At 48.7% G+C, this 17,151-nt stretch overlaps 1 protein-coding gene across 5 annotated transcripts in view; it reads left to right on the forward strand.

Moving 5' to 3' along the window:
- The first annotated feature begins 7,087 nt into the window (after nt 1-7,087).
- Nucleotides 7,088-17,151, forward strand: part of Arfgef2 (ADP ribosylation factor guanine nucleotide exchange factor 2) — an 89,447-nt gene continuing 79,383 nt past the window's right edge. For 3 of the 5 annotated variants that reach the window (XM_052722993.1, XM_052722994.1, XM_052722995.1), the window contains exon 1: nt 7,090-7,363. In XM_052722993.1, the coding sequence (XP_052578953.1) occupies nt 7,243-7,363 (121 nt within the window). In that variant the 5' untranslated portion in view covers nt 7,090-7,242. Of the gene's footprint in view, nt 7,364-17,151 lie in introns of all 5 variants that reach the window. The other 2 variants (XM_052722997.1, XM_052722996.1) reach the window with 2 other exon arrangements.

Raw genomic sequence — 17,151 nt, forward strand, 5'->3', positions numbered from 1 at the left:
GCCTCTGCCTCTGCCTCTGCCTCTGCCTCCCGAGTGCTGGGATTAAAGGTATGCACCACCACTGCCCAGCTATTACTATTAATTTTTTTTTTTTTTTTTTTTTTTAGTTTTTCGAGACAGGGTTTCTCTGTGTAGCTTTGCACCTCTCCTGGAACTCACTCTGTAGCCCAGGCTGGCCTCGAACTCACAGAGATCCGCCTGGCTCTGCCTCCCGAGTGCTGGGATTAAAGGCGTGCGCCACCACAGCCCGGCACTATTAATTTTTAATTTGACCAAGTTGCCCAAGCTAGCCTTGAACTCACTTTCCTTCTGCCTGGTCTCTGAGTAGCTGGCATCACAGATGTGCACCACCACCCCAGCCTTGATGCATAATTTTACACCATTAGTTATTCAGATCATTTGTCTTATAGCAATAGATAATTTACAGGAGCTAGACACCATCTTTTCAAATTAAGTGGACTGCAAGTAAGAAAGTCGTCAGGGTAATGTGGAAGCAGGTGAGATGAGGGAGGGGCTTCAGACGGGGTAGGAGAGGCCTCCTGTTGGTGACACTGAACTGAGAACAGAATGGCAGGAAGGGACCGATGGCATGCTTACAATCTCAGTAAATAGTACACACCTCATTTCATGACCAAAAGGCTCCAGGAACTATTGTGAATAGAAACTCGTAGATAATAGCATCTTCCTACACTCGTAGTTTCAAAAAATCATAATGGCCTTAAAAAGATGAGTCAAAAGAAAGCAGTGTATAATTTACTAATTTTATTTCAATAGATAAACAGGCACGATTACACTAGACAGCAGGCTGAAGCTGCCACCCGCAGGCGGCATGCTGCAGCCCTACCCGCTGGAGCTGCAGCCGCAGCCCCACCAGTCCTGCACCAGTCACTAGCAGGAGCGGCGCGCGTGTGTGCCCAGGGTTCCAGGTGAGGGTGGGTACCTTTCTCAATAAAGTCTGTGAGAAGAAGCAGCGGAAGGGAGGAAGGGTTTGTTCAGCCCACAGCGTGAGAAGGGCTATGGTCCATCATGCCGAGACAGGCTTGGCAGCATGAGCATCATGTCCACCATAGTCCACAAGCAGAGAGCAGATAGAAAGGGCAGCCAGTCTATAAAACCTCAAGGCCCCAGCCGGTGGGCGCACATGCCTTTAATCCCAGCACTGGGGAGGCAGAGGCAGCCGGATCTCTGTGAGTTCGAGGCCAGCCTGGTCTACAGAGTGTGTTCCAGGACAGCTGTCACACCCCACTTCCTTCAGCAAGGCTCCACCTTACAGACTGCTCAGCCTTCTGATGGAAATGTCACTACTTGGAACATATGATCATGATTATTGTACTTTCAGACACAACAGGTGGTAAGCACTATTTGGTGAGATGCCAGACAAAATGCATGTTCCCTTGACTTACGAAAGTTGTATTTCTGGAAAACTTTATGATATTAAAACTCTACAACTGGAAGTAGTGGGACACACTTGGAAATGGAGGCAGGAGAATCAGGAGTCCAAAGTCATCCTCAGCTACATACCAAGTTCAAGGCTAATCTGGGTTACATGTGACGTTGTCTCTAGGAGGTAGGGCGAAAGGCCCCAAGCTATGCAAAACATAGTGTGTGCTTCTATGCAAAGCAGACTTCGTTCCTAGGTCCTGTCCCTGTTAATACACTTCTCAGCTCCAAGATTGTCCAGCCACAGGGCACACATGTAATCCTTGCTCTATGGGCTGACCTAGATCTGGACGGAATAATTCCAGCATCCCCACCATCCCTACTATAACAGTAACAGTATTTCCTCAACACAATTGCAAAATGCCAGCTGTGGCCCAGACCTGCAGCTCAGCTACTCAGGAAGCTGAGACGGGACAATACAACTTTAGGCCCACCTTGAGTTCAAGGCCTAAGTAAAGTGATGAGACCCTGTCTCAAAATAAAATGTAAAGTGAAGACTGAGGGTATAGCTCAGTGATATATCACTGGCCAAGCACATATATGACCCTGGGTTCACTCCCCACTACCCCACCCCCAAATTTTGAAACACCTCCAGGGAACTTCTTGGCCTTCACAGAGAAGCACTGATTGAGAGGCACAAGATCACAGAAGCCAAACTCTTGTTTGTTTGTGAGACAAGGTTTCTCTGTGTAGCCTTGGCTGTCCTGGAACTCACTATGTAGACCAGGCTGGCCTTCGAAACTCAGAGAGCTGCATGCCTGCCTCCACCCTCCAGTGCTGGGATAAAAGGGATGCATTGCCACAGCCCAACTAAGCCAAACTCTTAAAGGGGCATGAAGGAGCCTAGAGCAGCCTACCATGCCTGAGAAGGAGAGAAAGATGGGAGATGAGGTCTGAGTGCTTGGAGGGCCTGTGCTGGCTTGTCCCCATAGAACAACACTGAGAGTTAACGGAGCCACCTCTGGATTGTAAGTAGAGGCGTGGCATGGTCTTCACAGTGGATGGCAGATCATTTAGTGCATAAACAGGAGAAAGGAGACCAAGGCATGACAGAGGCGAGGTTCCTTTACTGTGACTCAAGCCTGGGGAAACCAGAGGTGCCCAGTCACCTGCCTGACAAAGGGAACTGCAGGTTTTATTGATTTTCTGGAGGGGAGCAGGTTAAAGTTTGGCAATTGTCCATTCATCGTTCATGTTCTTTTAGGGCTGGGAATGTGGCTCCACTGGTAGACTACTTGCCTAGCATGCATGAAACTCTGGACTTGAGCTCCAGAACTACACAGACAGGGCACAATGCCTGTGATCCCAGCATTGGAGAGGAAGGGGCAAGAGGATCAGAAGTTCAAGGCCAAGCTGAGCTACATGAGACCCTGTCTCAAGGATAAAGAAAGATGTTCTTGTCCACAAACATCTTGGCTTGGTGCTTGGTGGGCTAAGTTCTCAGGAAGTGCTCTGTTGCTCTCCTAGCTGTCATTGTCCAGCTATGGTTGAGTCTGGGCCTTACAACAAGGCTGAAGGACTAGGGGTGTTTGATTTGTCAAGGGTGAAACAAAAGAAACACATATTGGCTCAGTGGACATTAGGTCAAGTCTGCTCTGGATTGTTGTTTTGGATAAACATTTCCCAACTGAAGCATGATCCTAATTAGTCTTATCAATACAAACCAGGAGTCAAATATTGGAGGAATAACCTGAAAGATCAGGGAGGCAAAGGAGCAGCCACTAGTGACTTCTTACCTCTCCGGGTCCTCAGACTGAAATGGGCTGAGATCCTGTCTCCACCTGCCTCATATTCTGTCTTCACCTCCCGAGTGCTGGGATTAAAGGCATGAGCCTCCCAAGTGCTGGTATTAAAGGTGTGAGTCACCCCACTGCCTGGCCTCTATGGTTAACTATTGGCTAGCTCTACCCTCTGATCTCCAGGCAAGCTTTATTTGTCAGAACACAAACAAAATATCACACAACATTCCACGTATCAACTGAGTAGAGAGTCTGGCTCAATGGTTGAGATAGTTAAGAGGGGCAGATATGGTTTGAAGATGGAGCTTTGTTCAGAGTTTTGTTCCATCTCAGATGCTCATCAGGTCCTGCAGCTCTAGTGAGGAGTCACCACTGTAGCAAAAGTGGCCTTTGAGTGTCTGCAAAAGTAACGAGGCAACTGTTATCGTAAGACACACATCAGCAGTGTCATCCGCAAGGAAGCTACTGGGAGGCTTATAATGTATTGCTCACCTCTGAACTCCCAAATTAATGTCATTTAGGTCAACTAACAGGTGGTTTTGCCTTGAGAGCTTGTCTGTGTGCTTCCTTGGCTGATCTGGGGGCTTCAAAGGGCATTATATGGAACAAGGTTCCCCCTTGGTAAAGCGCCCGCTTGTCTTTGCTTGTTGTTCGCACAGCCAGCTTGAGTCCCACTAATTTCAGCTTGGCTTAGTGCTGGGGGTCCTGCTTTGTAAATGGCCCGTGAGCCTCCCCTGTTTTGTCAAAGCTGTTGAAAGCATCCTTCCGACGACAATCCGACAATCCGCAGTTAAGGAAGTTGAGCTTGTTTGCTTTTTGTTCCCTTGCAGTGAGCCCTAAATGTTTGACCTCCCTGCAGGATCTGCAGTTCAAACTATCATTTGGTGGGGCTGGGGATTTAGCTCAGTGGTAGAGCGCTTGCCTAGCAAGCACAAGGTCCTCAGCTCCGGAAAATTAAAACACACACGCATACATATCACTTGGCTGACCGGCACTGCACTTTGAGAATTTCACACATTCATTCGTTTGTTCGTTCGTTCGTTCATTCATTCATTCTTTCAAGGCATAAGGACCAACCGATTCCAGTGATTGGTTGACTTAACATAAGTGTTTGTTGTTTCCCTCTGGTAGATGGTTTTCTAAGCAACTCTGCTGGTCTCACTAGAGTGTCTCATGCTGCTGTATTCCCCTGCTGAAGACAGGTTGGCTGAGGGCTGCCTACGGCCAGGAGAACCGGGTTCTCTCCATGTCTTCTTTGTTCTGGGACTCTTCTGATAATCACGCAGCACCCTGCAAAAGAAGGTACGGGCCAGGCCTCCCTGGGCCCAGTCTCACACTGCCACTCTGTTAGTCAGAATAGTCATGAGGGTAGCCTTGGCTCAGGGGCATGGAGAAACAGGCTGCTTCCTGCTGACAGGAGCTTCAAGGTCACATTTGAATCAGTGGAATTTCCAGTCTTGCAATGTTCCACCTGGCTCTGGACCAGACCTCCAGGGACAGAGCCCAGCAAACTGACAAACACAAAAGGTCCGCCCGCACATACTGTTAGAGACTTCAGCTAGGGAGACACGGATAACGGGGATGTTTGAGCTGAGCATTTGAACATGTTGGCGTGGGACAGTCCCAAAATTACCATGAGGAATAACTGTCTGCTTGTGAGCTGAAGCGTCAAGACTGCCCTGTGGGGAGGCAGGGGGTGGGGCATCAGTACTGTGGAGACATCAGCACCGCTGAGCCGCCCTAGGGTCAGGGCCTCTGTCTTCCACTCATGTACAGGCTGTGCCACACTGGCCACCTGAGTCTGTTTCCTTTCCTGTCAAATGCCTCAAAGGCCCCTATCTTGCCCTCCATACTGTGAGAACTTGAGGGTGATGAAAACTGACCAGGAAAAAGGGGGAGTCCTTCTTGGCAGCACCTCCATAGACAGGCACTTAGAAAGCAGATGTTCAGGTGTGGTGGCATACTCCTACAATCCCAGCTGAGGAGGGGACATTGAGTTCATGGTCAAGGCCAGCCTGGGATACATAGTGAGACATGTATCAAAACAAACAAACAAAAAAACAAAACCAAGCCAGCAAGTAAACAAAAACCCATCACCAAGGTGACTGTGGCGCTGTATGCCCATCACCCCAGCACTTGCAGCGACGGAAGGATTACTGTAGATTCAAGGCCAGCCTGGTCTCTATAATGAGTTTCAGGCTAGTCAAGGCTACAAAGTAAGACCCTATGTAAAAACAAAAACAAAACAATCAAACAAACAAACAAAAACCAAGCGGAAGTCCCCGATTACCCAGCCGGGAGCTGTCTCCCTTGTGGCAACAGGACAGTGTGATAAGGCTGCTCTAGGACTGGTGTGACTTGTTGACAGGGATGCAAATCCCGAAGGGTTGGGACACTATGAATATACCTTCTGACCTTCCCTCCCCTTCCCTCCCCTTCTCCTCTTCCCTCCCCTTCCCTCTCCCCTCCCTTCTCCTCCCCTCTCCCCTCCCTTCTCCTCCCCTCCCCTCTCCTCCCCTCTCCCCTCTCCTCTCCTCCCCTCCCTTCTCCTTTCCTCCCCTCCCCTCTCCTTGCCTCTCCTCTCCCCTCCCCTCCCCTCTCCTTGCCTCTCCCCTCCCCTCTCCTCCCCTCTCCCCTCCCTTCTTCTCTCCTCCCCTCTCCCCTCCCTTCTCCTCCCCCTCCTCTCCTCCCCTCCCTTCTCCTTTCCTCCCCTCCCCTCTCTCCCCTCTCTCCTCTCCTCCCCTCTCTCCCCTCTCTCCTCTCCTCCCCTCCCCTCTCTCCCCTCTCCTCTCCTCCCCTCCCCTCTCTCCCCTCTCTCCTCTCCTCCCCTCTCCTCTCTTCTTCTCTCCTCCCCTCCCCTCTTCTCTCCCCTCTCCTCTCTTCTCCTCTCTCCTCTCCTCCCCTCTCCTCTCTTCTCCTCTCCTCCCCTCTCCTCTCTTCTTCTCTCCTCCCCTCCCCTCTTCTCTCCCCTCTCCTCTCCTCCCCTCTCCTCTCTTCTTCTCTCCTCCCCTCTCCCCTCCCTTCTCCTTCCCTCCCCCTCTTCTCTCCTCCCCCCACCCTCTCTTTTCCTCCTGTCCGCCAGCACGTTCTCTCCAGATTTCCTCTCCTCCTCTGCTTCATCTCCTCTAGTGCCATCTTTCTCCACTTTCTCTCCCTGCCTTCTTTTCTGTTCCCCTTGGCTCTGCCCTGCCCCTCTCCCCCTGCCTCCTCTCATACCCTCACCTCCTGGCTTCCATCCTCAGCCCTGGTTCTCACTTCCCTGAGCCTGCTCTTTCCTCTCACGTTTTCTCTGCCCTTCCTGGATCCCCGTCCTCACCCTCTTCCCATCCTCCATCCTGGCTCCTTTCTCTTCACGGTCCCTACTCTCTGTCACCTCTCTCATTCCTTTCCCTCCCCTTTGCCGTCTCCTCTTGCTTATTATCACTCTCACTAATTCCTTTTTACCACTTTTTACTCCTTCCCTCTTTCTCTTTTCTCAGCTCAGCTGTCTCATGCTCCTCCTCACCTCCCTTCCTACCACCTGTCACCTGCACCTTCCCTCCTCTCCCTTCAGGCTGCCCACTTCTCCAGCCTCTCACCTCCTTTTTCTTCTCCCTCATAGTCTTCGCCTGTGACCATCACTCCCCCTACCTGGCCCTCCTGTCCCCCTTGGACATGCCCCCCACCCCAAGGCCGGGCATCAACCCCGCCCAACCTGTGTAGGCCCCGCCCCAACCACACAGACCACGCCCCACCACAGCTCCGCCCCCGCAGGCCCCCACTCTCACCACGCCCCCCCACAGGGTCCCACCCTCACCCTGGCCACGCCCCCGGGCTGGCCCCCGCCCTTGGGGTCACAGGGTCGACCGACCGACGCACAGCAGACGTAGCGGCACCACCAGTCACGTGGTCACGTGACGCGCTCCAACATGGCGGCGCCGTGGGGCCGGGGCGTCTCTTCCTGACAGGGCGGCGCGCACGGACGCGGCCGGTGCCGGCCGGGACGCCTGACCCCCCCCAGCCTCGCTCTCCTGCTCGCTCGCGCCTCCGGCTCGCGGGGCTGCCGCCCCCGCCGGCCGGGGCCATGCAGGAAAGCCAGACCAAGAGCATGTTCGTGTCCCGGGCCCTGGAGAAGATCCTAGCTGACAAGGAGGTGAAGCGGCCCCAGCACTCCCAGCTGCGTAGGGCCTGCCAGGTGGCGCTCGGTGAGTGAGCCGCCCCGGCCTGGCCCGCGCCGGCCTCCCCACGCCGGCCGTTACCCCCCCGGGCCCCCGGGCCTCCTGGCTTCTGCTTCCCCCCCAACCCGAGTCCCATTCTCCCGGCTCCTTCCGCCTCCTGCCCCCGGGGGAGCTGCTGTTGGGGCGGCCGAGACTGGCCCAAGGTCACCTGGCAACTTGGTGACAGCTAGAGCTGGTTCTCCAGCCTCCTTGCCTTGGGCCTTGCCACGACTTCTTGTCCCGTTTCCTGGTTCCTCCCCTCAACCATCTCAAGTCTTCAGAAGCCTTTGCTCTTTAAGTTTTTCCTTTACCTGGACTGTTCGGGTTGGGGTTCTCCCACGTGAGCGAGCAGAGCAGGTGACAGAGCTGCCAGGTTGGTGCTGAGGAGCCCCAGAGGCTTGGTTTGGAAATGTCCCACTGGAGAACACTTGGACTCTGAGAGCTCTTCACCTCGAAGGCATGTAGTAGGGTGATCTGTGTTCCAGGCATTGGACAGTGTGCAAGACATCTATTCATTTTAGGGCGGGTCCCTAAAATAAAGGTTCTGCCCAGCCAAAGATACTTGTCTGATTTGTTCAATGCGGTATCCTGTGCACCCATGACAGTGCTTGGCATACAGTAGTTACTCGGTAAATATTTGCTTGTTGAATGGATCCATGGATTGTGGAGAGACGTCTCTAGCTTCTAACTAGGTAAAAGCTTGCTAGTTGACACCAACATCAGTCTCCTAGCTTTTAGGTACTTCACAAGTGCTAGTGTATCAGGCACTGAGGACATGACCGTGAAGGAGAAATGGAGTCCTTGCTTACCCCTGTAGCTCTTATATTCTGGTAGAGCAGACAAAACAATACTAATAAATACTGTTGTGAGAATAATAAAAGAGTAAAAAGTGATACAGAGGACCTGAGGTCGGCTTTAGATCGGATGATTAGGAAGGTAGTCCTTCCTGAGAACGTGAAGTTAGAGCCCAGTTCTGAAAGGCAAGATGTGTCTACCATGTGGAGTTTCAAGAGGAAAAAGTTGTGGGCAGGGGAGCACCAAAACATTTGACCAAATCTGTCTTCCTGCTAATTCACCACCCTAATGCCTATGCAATTCCATGTTGGAATTTTTTTTTTTTTTTTTTTTTTTTTTTGAGACTAGGTTTCTCCGTGTAACAGCTTTGGCTGTCCTGGAACTCACTCTGTAGACCAGGCTGGTCTCCAACTCACAGAGATCTGCCTGCTTCTGCCTCCCGAGTACTGGGATTAAAGGCATGCACAGTCACTGCCTGGTCCCCTGTTGGGATCTTTTTAGAGGGACTGTTTCCTAACAAATTGAATAAATAGAAAAGCAGCTTTTCTGTTACAGTCACATTTCTCCATTTGGTACAAGGAGAGAGTTCACTTGAGACTTCGGAATGGACTTGTGAGCTTTGCACTTCCCTGTGGAAGGTCCAGGCCGTGTGTGGGAAGCATTTGAGAGCCCCGTAGGGCCATAAAGTGTTGTTGGTAGAAGGTGCTGGCTGCCTGTGTAATCCAGAAGCAGCTAATCTTAGAAATTCGGGGTCTGTGGAAGGGATTTACTGAGACCTAAAGTTTTAAATCTTTTCTGTTTTGAAAACCAGGGCTGAGAGTTGGGTTTTGTTTTATCAGGAATGTAGGGTAAGCATTAGAAAAGCAGCTTGTGAGTTAGGCATGAGCCTCAGGTTGAAACTGCCTGGACTCCATTCTTGCCATAGTTTTAATTTATTGTTCAGAAATTTTAACATCAAATATCACATTGCTAGGGACCTATTTATAAAATTATCGGGTGACCATAACATTGATAGATTATTAGATATTCTTGGATCATGTTTTTTTTTTTTTTTTTTTTAGAAGTTCAGAATTTTCCAACTCAGTTTGTAGAAATGCACATTTGAATTATTGTACATGTGTGTGTCCATATGTGGGCATGCTTACATGCATGCATACTACATACACACATGTGTGTAAGAAATGGCCTCAACAGGAAGTAACTTGACTCTAGGTTATGTGAAATTGGAGGGATGGCTTGTTGTTACCAGGGATTAGGGAGCTCACACAGGCCTGATTTAAGGGAGCCATCATTTAAGAGAATAGCTGTGTACATAGTGAAAAGACTTGCTTTTATTTCTGAACAGTAAAAACATCACAGAGTACGTGGTGTTCCTTCACTCTGTATCTCGAGGCCTTGTCTTGGGTCTGAGTAATCCCACTTAAGAAGAGAAATGTGTTCAGCATGAGTGTGAGGACCAGCTCCCAGAACCCACGTACAGACAAGCCAGGCAAGTGCGGTGGCTGCCTATAGCACAAGCACTTGGGAGGCAGAGCTAGAGGGTGCTTGGGGCAAGCTGGTTAGCTAGCTAGCTGAACTGGAAAGCTCTGGGTCAGTGGGAGACACTGCCTGGTTCAGTGGAGAGCAGTCAAGAAAGACATCCAACCTCAGCTTTGGGCCTCCGTGCACACAGGCGTAGACACACATGCACACATGAGTACACACGTGACCATGCATACCATGAATGTGTACCACATATATGCACAAAAAAGAGAAAGAAATAAGGAAAAATGGCTGAAGCAAGGAAGTGGGTAAAAAGTATAATGTTTTATTTATTATTTTTTTAAAGCAGGATTTTTTCTCTTGCTTTGCTTTTTCTTCTAATGATTTATTTTTATTTTATATACATTGATGTTTTGCTTGTTTGTATGTCTGTGTGAGGGTGTTGGATCCCTTAGAACTGGAGTTAAAGAACAGACAGTTGTGAGCCACCATGTGGGTGCTGGAAATTGAAACCTTGGTCCTCTGGAAGAACAGGCAGTGCTCTTAACCACAGAACTCTCTCTCCAACCCCCAAAAGTATAATGTGTTTTAAAGATAATGTGTAGATTGTCATTAATTTTGGTAAGAACTGTAAGTGACCAATGAAAGCTGAAGTGCTTGGATGATAAAGAGTCCTTACCAGGAACTGTTTCTGTGACAGGTTCCTGCCAGTTACAGCGGGATGGGGGGGAATGGGGGGACGGTGTTAGGGCTTCAGGGCTGTAGCTCATGTCTGAGAAGCTCTGAGCCTTTTGGGATTCAAGACCTTCTGTGTTCAAATCAACTGCCTTTACTTGCACACCTTTAATCCCAGCACTTGGGAGGCAGAGCCAGGTGGATCTCTGTGAGTTTGGGGCCAGCCTGCTCTACAGAGCGAGATCCAGGACAGGCACCAAAGCTACATAGAGAAACCTTGTCTCAAACCCCCCCCCCAAAAAAAAGATGAAGTTAGTTGGGCGCTCAGCAGATGCTTGCTGCAATGATTGTTACCACAGAATCTGTAAAGCACCCTAATCTGGTGCTTTTAACCTTGGTTAGGTCTTTTAGGAGTTACTTACTGATGTGCTTGGTTTGTAGATAAAATAAATAAGAGTGTAATTATGGACTGGAGAGCTGGCTTTAGCAGTTAGGAGTGTTAGGAGTGCTGACTGCCTTTGCAGAAGACCTGGGTTCTATTCCCACTACATACATGGTGGTTCACAACAGTCTATAACTCCAGTACCAAGGAATCTAACACCCTCTTCTCACCTCTGTGGGCATTAGACATACACATGGTGTATATATATACATACACACATACACACATGTAGACAAACACTCATCCAAATAAAATAAAAATAAATAAATCCTTTCTAAAAAATGTGATTACATGACAGAAAGGCTGTGCTTGTTATGGCACTGACTTGCTTAGTGCAGTGAAGACAGGAGTTGTATCTTGTAAAAGCGGGGATGATCAGGGTGGAGCAGGATTGGAGTGACCTCAGTGACTCATCTCTCCGAATATCAATGCATAGATAGATGGTGGTGTCCTCCTAACTCTATCAGGAGAAAGAGTATTCTTCACCCAAGGACACTGTTGCTCTCGCCCCTTCAATGAAGCCTGGATTTGCAGTAATAATCTCCAACCTTTCAACCCTCAGTTGGGGAATTTGAGTCCATACTTAAAATCTTCCTTTTCTAATTGTCTTACTTAAGGCCCATCTTTCTCAATGATGTCTCTTTATATTTCTGTTCTTAAATTGTATGGAGTTTGGAAACTTGACAAAAAAAGAAAAAACCCAAAAAACTTAAGTGTTTTTAAATTAAATATGGAAAGATTTGTCTAGTTTACCTGGGTCATCCTAATGATCCTCTCTTCTCTCTCTCTCCTCTCTCTCTCTCTCTGTGTATGAGATAGAGTATTTAATAATTTAATATGCAGAAAGTACTATGAAAGGGTCAAAGTGTTCTGTAATTGCTGTCATGCTCAGTCATTATAAAAATCTAAGAACAAACATGTATCTATTTTTCATATAAAACTGACTCTGTAGTTACATGTATTTGAAAACAGTTTTACACTCTGGTGACATTTCAGTGAAGAAATTGTTTTCTGAAGCTTAACGCTAAGATCCATTTGAAAGCTATGGTCAAAAAGATTTTTTTTCTTTTCTTTCTTTTTTTTTTTTTGTTGTTTTTATTTTTCTGTTTTTTCGAGACAGGGTTTCTCTGTGTAGCTCTGGCCGTCCTGGAACTCACTCTGTAGCCCAGTCTGGCCTCACAGAGATCTGCCTGCCTCTGCCTCCCGAGTGCTGGGATTGAAGATGTTCACCACCACTGTCCAGCAAATGATCGTTTCTTTCTGCAGCATTTTACTCTTTGTTTTGCTGGGAGGTGGTTTCATATGAACACTGGGGCTTTTTCTGATTCTTGATGTCTGCATTAGCAACACTGAGCTCTGTCCTACAGATTCTGGAGTGGTGACTGTCTTGGGGTACCCATGCAGTGGGAAACAAAGGAGAGTAGTTTACCCACAATTGTAGAGTAGGTAGGAAAGGAGGCTGCAACTCCCCTTTATCTAACCTGTGGAGGATGAAGTCCAGTCTCAGCATGCTGCTCTCTCTGCTTGATAGCAGAGGTTAGAGCCTTGTGGGGTCATGGTGGCCACTGAGCTATTTGAGTGGCACACTGCAGGTGAAAGGAGGTATGGGTGGGAGGTGGGGACATCGTAAGCACAAGCAGGGCTTTCTCCAGGTTTGGCTGTACTGTGAGAGGATGAAGAGGTGGCTCATGGGTGGGGTTTGTTGGTTTGTTGGCTGAGCTTGTTTAAATGTTATTCAGAAGAGAGACAGTTACAAGATGTATTTATAAGCCCTAGTGCATGAATAGTCAGCATTTAGGCCTAGAGAGTTTGTTCAGTTCAGAGTGTTTGTCTAGCATGTGTGAAGTCCTATTCACAGCACAAAATCCCTCAAAACAAAAACGTCTTGTCACTGTTAGGAAGAACCTTAAATGTGAAATTTGAAAAATGTTAAAAATACTGCTACTTGTCCAATATGGCACATACCTGTAATCCCAGCATTCTGGAAGCTGAGGCAGGAAGATCATGAGTTGGAAGCCATGCTCTGCTATCTGTTGAGATTCTGTCTCGGAAATGACACATTTGATTAGGCCTCGGGGTGTACACATGTAATTCCAAAACTCAAGAGCCAGACAAGAGATTGCTGTAGTTTGAGGCCAACTTGATTTACAGAGTAAGCTCTGCACCAGCCAAGGGTCTATGGCAAAACTTTTATCTCAAAATCCAAAAATAAATAGAGTAATTAATTGAAATACTGTCCAGAATAGAGTCTTCAATTTTAATAAATTCTGGTGTTTGTATTAGGAATTTTGTTTGCAAGCGATACACTTAATTAAAAACTGAACTGGAAGCTGGGTGGTGGTGGTGCATCTCTTTAATCTCGGTACTTGGGTGTTAGAGGAAGGTGGATCTCTTGAGTTTGAGGCCAGCCTGTCTACAGAGAGAGTTCCAGGACAGCCAAGGCTACACAGCGAAACCTTGTCTGGAAAAACCAAAAACCAAAACAAACCAAAAACTGAACAGGCAAGACTCATGACCTCTGCAGATTGCTCTTTAAAACAGATAGGGCTGGAGAGATGGCTCAGGGGTTAAGAACACTGGCTGCTCCTCCAGAGGTCCTGAGTTCAATTCCCAGCAACCACATGGTAGCTCATAACCATCTGTAGTGAGATCCAGTTCCCTCTTCCAGCGTGCAGGCAGAACACTGTGTACATAATAAACAAACAAACAAACAAATAAATATTTTAAAACAAACAAACAAAAAACCAAGCTAGGCAGTGCATGCCCTTAATTTTAACACTCAGGAAATAGGCAGACTGTGGCCAGTCTAGTCTACAGAGGAAGTTCCAGGATAGCCAGGCCTATACAGAGAAACCCTATCTCGAAAAACAAACAAAAAAAACTAAACAAAAAAACAAAAAAAACAAGATTAAAAAACAAAACAAGCCGGGCGGTGGTGGCGCACGCCTTTAATCCCAGCACTCGGGAGGCAGAGCCAGGCGGATCTCTGTGAGTTCGAGGCCAGCCTGGACTACCAAGTGAGTTCCAGGAAAGGCGCAAAGCTACACAGAGAAACCCTGTCTCGAAAAACCAAAAAAAAAAAAAAAAAAAACAAAACAATAGGGACTGGATTGATGGCTCATTGGTTAAGACCACAGACTGTAAGAGGACCTGGGTTTGACTCCCAACACCTACATGGTGGCTCACAGCCATTTGTAACTCTAGTCCTAGGGGATCTGACACGCTGTCTGGCTTCTCAGGACCTTGCACACACATGATGCACAGACATGCAGGCAAAACACCCATACACACAAAATAATAAAATAACTTAAAAAATACAAATCTCCATTTTTAAAAATAGATTTGTTTTGTTTTTAGTGTGTTTGCACATGCATGTGTGTAAGTACTTGTAAAAGTTAGAAGAGGGTACCAGCTAGATACCCTGGAAGAAGAGTTACAGGTGCTTGTCAGGGGTGCTGGGAACCAACCTTAGGTCCTCTGCAGAAGCAGAACATGCTCTTAACTACTGAGCCATCTCTCCAGCTTCCTGCAGATTCCTCTTTGTTGAAAAGTTTGTAGTGTTTCCAGGAGGGAGCTCACCTTACAGCAGCAGCAGCTCAACATTGTGTTGTGTTGATAATTGACATGTATGTCATGATTGGTGAGAAAGGCTGACCCTTTGCCTATAGTCCTATGGCCCAGAGTAACTAATCTAGCTTCTTGGTGCCTTGTTTCTGAGATGATGAGAATACCTACTGACCTGGCTTAAGTGATAGCACCACTAGTGCCGTGAGCAGGGGTACAGACTGGAACGGGTGATTACCTATTGCTTCTCAAGCCTGTGTGGCCAAGGAAGAGGACCTGGTGCTCACTTCTGCCTCTGAGTTGGTCTGTGGACTGACTGGCTGAGCAAATGAATCCGGACGCAAGCTGTGTACTTGTAAATCTTGGGAGGGTGAAAGCAGTGCCGGGGCAAACTGGAGCAGAGCAGGCCTGTGAGAACGTGTGCTTCATCCCAAGATGCGGAGTCTCAAGTAGCTCGGAGCTGGGTTTCCTTATCACGGCCCTCTGCAGGCGCAAGGGACCCACCAGGAGACTGCTTGGCTTTCTTTCCAGTGAGGTTATCTTAGAAAATAGTTTTATATTTGCTGATTCACTCTTGGACTCTTCCTGCCAGGGTAGTTTTGGTTAGTGTGGCATTCTAGGTTTTATGGTTAGTGGGGAGAACAGGCTTTCTGTGGTGGGATGCAAAAGCTTTCCCCTCAGTGCTAAGGAGCTGTCCGTGCATATCTGTTGCTATTTGTTGTTTTTGTCTGTTATCCAGACCATTCTAACTTTCCTTCAGAGGGATGTCTTGGGTGTCACAGCTGGGATCATGATGCCAGAGGAGCAAAATAAAGGACTGTGCTCTGATGCAGCCAAAGTCACACCCTCTGGAATCTGGGGGTGGGGCCTGGCGTGAGGACCTCCAGCTCTTCCTGCCTGGGCAGAGGAGGTGGAGTGTGCATAGGGGGCTAGAGCAGAGACGGGTGAGAAGACAGGGCAGATGCAGAGAAAAATTCTGGGAGCATGGGCTTGGTAAGTCAGGTGCTGAGGGACGCCAGTCAGATGGGCGCTGGAAGCGTGCCTCTCAGGTTGGAGACGTGGTCACCCACCGATGGCCTCTTGAGCAGTTTGCGGGGAGTGCTGCAGGTGAAACCCACACTGGCATGGTCAGAAGTGGAAATGGGAGGTGAGGAGGCAGCCAGTGAGTGCAGTTTGCGGGGAGTGCTGCAGGTGAAACCCACACTGGCATGGTCAGAAGTGGAAATGGGAGGTGAGGAGGCAGCCAGTGAGTGCAGTTTGCGGGGAGTGCTGCAGGTGAAACCCACACTGGCATGGTCAGAAGTGGAAATGGGAGGTGAGGAGGCAGCCAGTGAGTGCAGGCTGTGTTTAGGTTGCTTTCAGGAGGAGGGTGTGTGGCCTGTGGAAGGTTTTTCTTTCTTTGGTTTTGAAGCAGTCTTGCTATTGTAGTGGTGGTTGGCCTGGTACTTGTGACAGTTCTTCCTCAGCCTCCTGAATGCCGGGATTACAGGTGTGCTGGCATGCACAGCTTTAGTTTTCTTTCTTTAAGGTAGAAGACACTTGGAATTTGTAAATGTCATTGAAAAGGATCCTCTGAGGGAGAGGTTAAATAATACAGGAAAGAAAAAGGACGATTTACACAGGTGTTTAGCACACACAGAGTGCCTGCTTCTGTCTGCTGTACGTTCTCGTGGGCGTTGCAGACGGGCTTGCTGTAGGGTTTCTACTCTGATGGGGAAGCAGGAGTAAAGGACACATAGTGTGTCAAGGGTGATCTACTGATCAGAGCACATCACCCTGAGGAGGATGAGAAGAGGAAAGCAGAGTGACATGTAAAGGGTTAGGGAGATGCAAGGGTGGTACCAGGTGGCAGTTGTTAATGATGCTCAAAGACCTCTTTAGAGTGGTGACATGTGAGCCTGGGACTGACGGGAGCCATGGGATATAGTTGGGGGTGGAGGATGGCATCCAGGGTTGTGGATGGGGAGACCAAGGGTTGACTGGGGTTAGATCATAGAGGCTTGGTAGCCATAAGGATTCTGCACTTCCCTCAAGCTGTGGGAGAGAGTTGAGCAAATGAGAGCCATTGGCTGTACTCTGTGTGAGCCACTTCCCACATGGCTTACCTCCTTGCTGCAGCAAGCAGCTTCTGGAAGGAAGAGTTCATTTCCGTTCACAGTTTGATGGACCATGCATTGATTGTTTCAGGAGTTTGAGGCCCTGATCACATGTCTGCATTCAGGGAGCAGTGAGCAGTGGCTGCTGATACTCAGCTTCCTCTCTCTCTTTCTTCTCCACCCAGGACTCCAGTCTGTAGAAAGGTGCTGCCCACAGTTAAGTGGGTCCTCCTACCTCAGCCAGCCTAATCTAGGCAGTCTCTCACAAGCATGGCCAGAGGCTTGTCTACTAGGTGATTCTAGATCCCGTCAAGTTGACAGTATTAACTGTCACACACTCGAGGATAGTCCCTCGGGTTGCTGTGTGGAGAAGAGCTATGAAGTGGGAGAGGGCAAAGGGAAAAGTCTGAACAGAACAGTAAGGCAGTTAAGTGTGGTGGTGACAGGAGCCTTATGGTGAGAAATTGTCAGAGTAGCTAGTCCTGAAAACATGAAGTCCCCAAGCAAGTAGGTAGGCATGGGTTCCCCCCACCTCCCGTCCCCCCACACACAAGAGGATCAGAGGGTGGGCACAGGCAGGTCCCTTTGTAGGCTTGCTAACAGGAAGTTGAGGGAGTCTCCTTGTGATAACTTCTGACTTCTCTGTGAAGGAGAGGCTGCTACACCAGCTGTGAGGGAAGGATGTTATGCTGCCAGTTAGTGGGAGAGACTGAGAGCAAAGT

Source organism: Peromyscus californicus, unplaced genomic scaffold (genome assembly GCF_007827085.1).
Source record: "Peromyscus californicus insignis strain IS unplaced genomic scaffold, ASM782708v3 Scaffold_7__1_contigs__length_154581171, whole genome shotgun sequence".
In the NCBI taxonomy this organism is placed as follows: domain Eukaryota; kingdom Metazoa; phylum Chordata; class Mammalia; order Rodentia; family Cricetidae; genus Peromyscus; species Peromyscus californicus.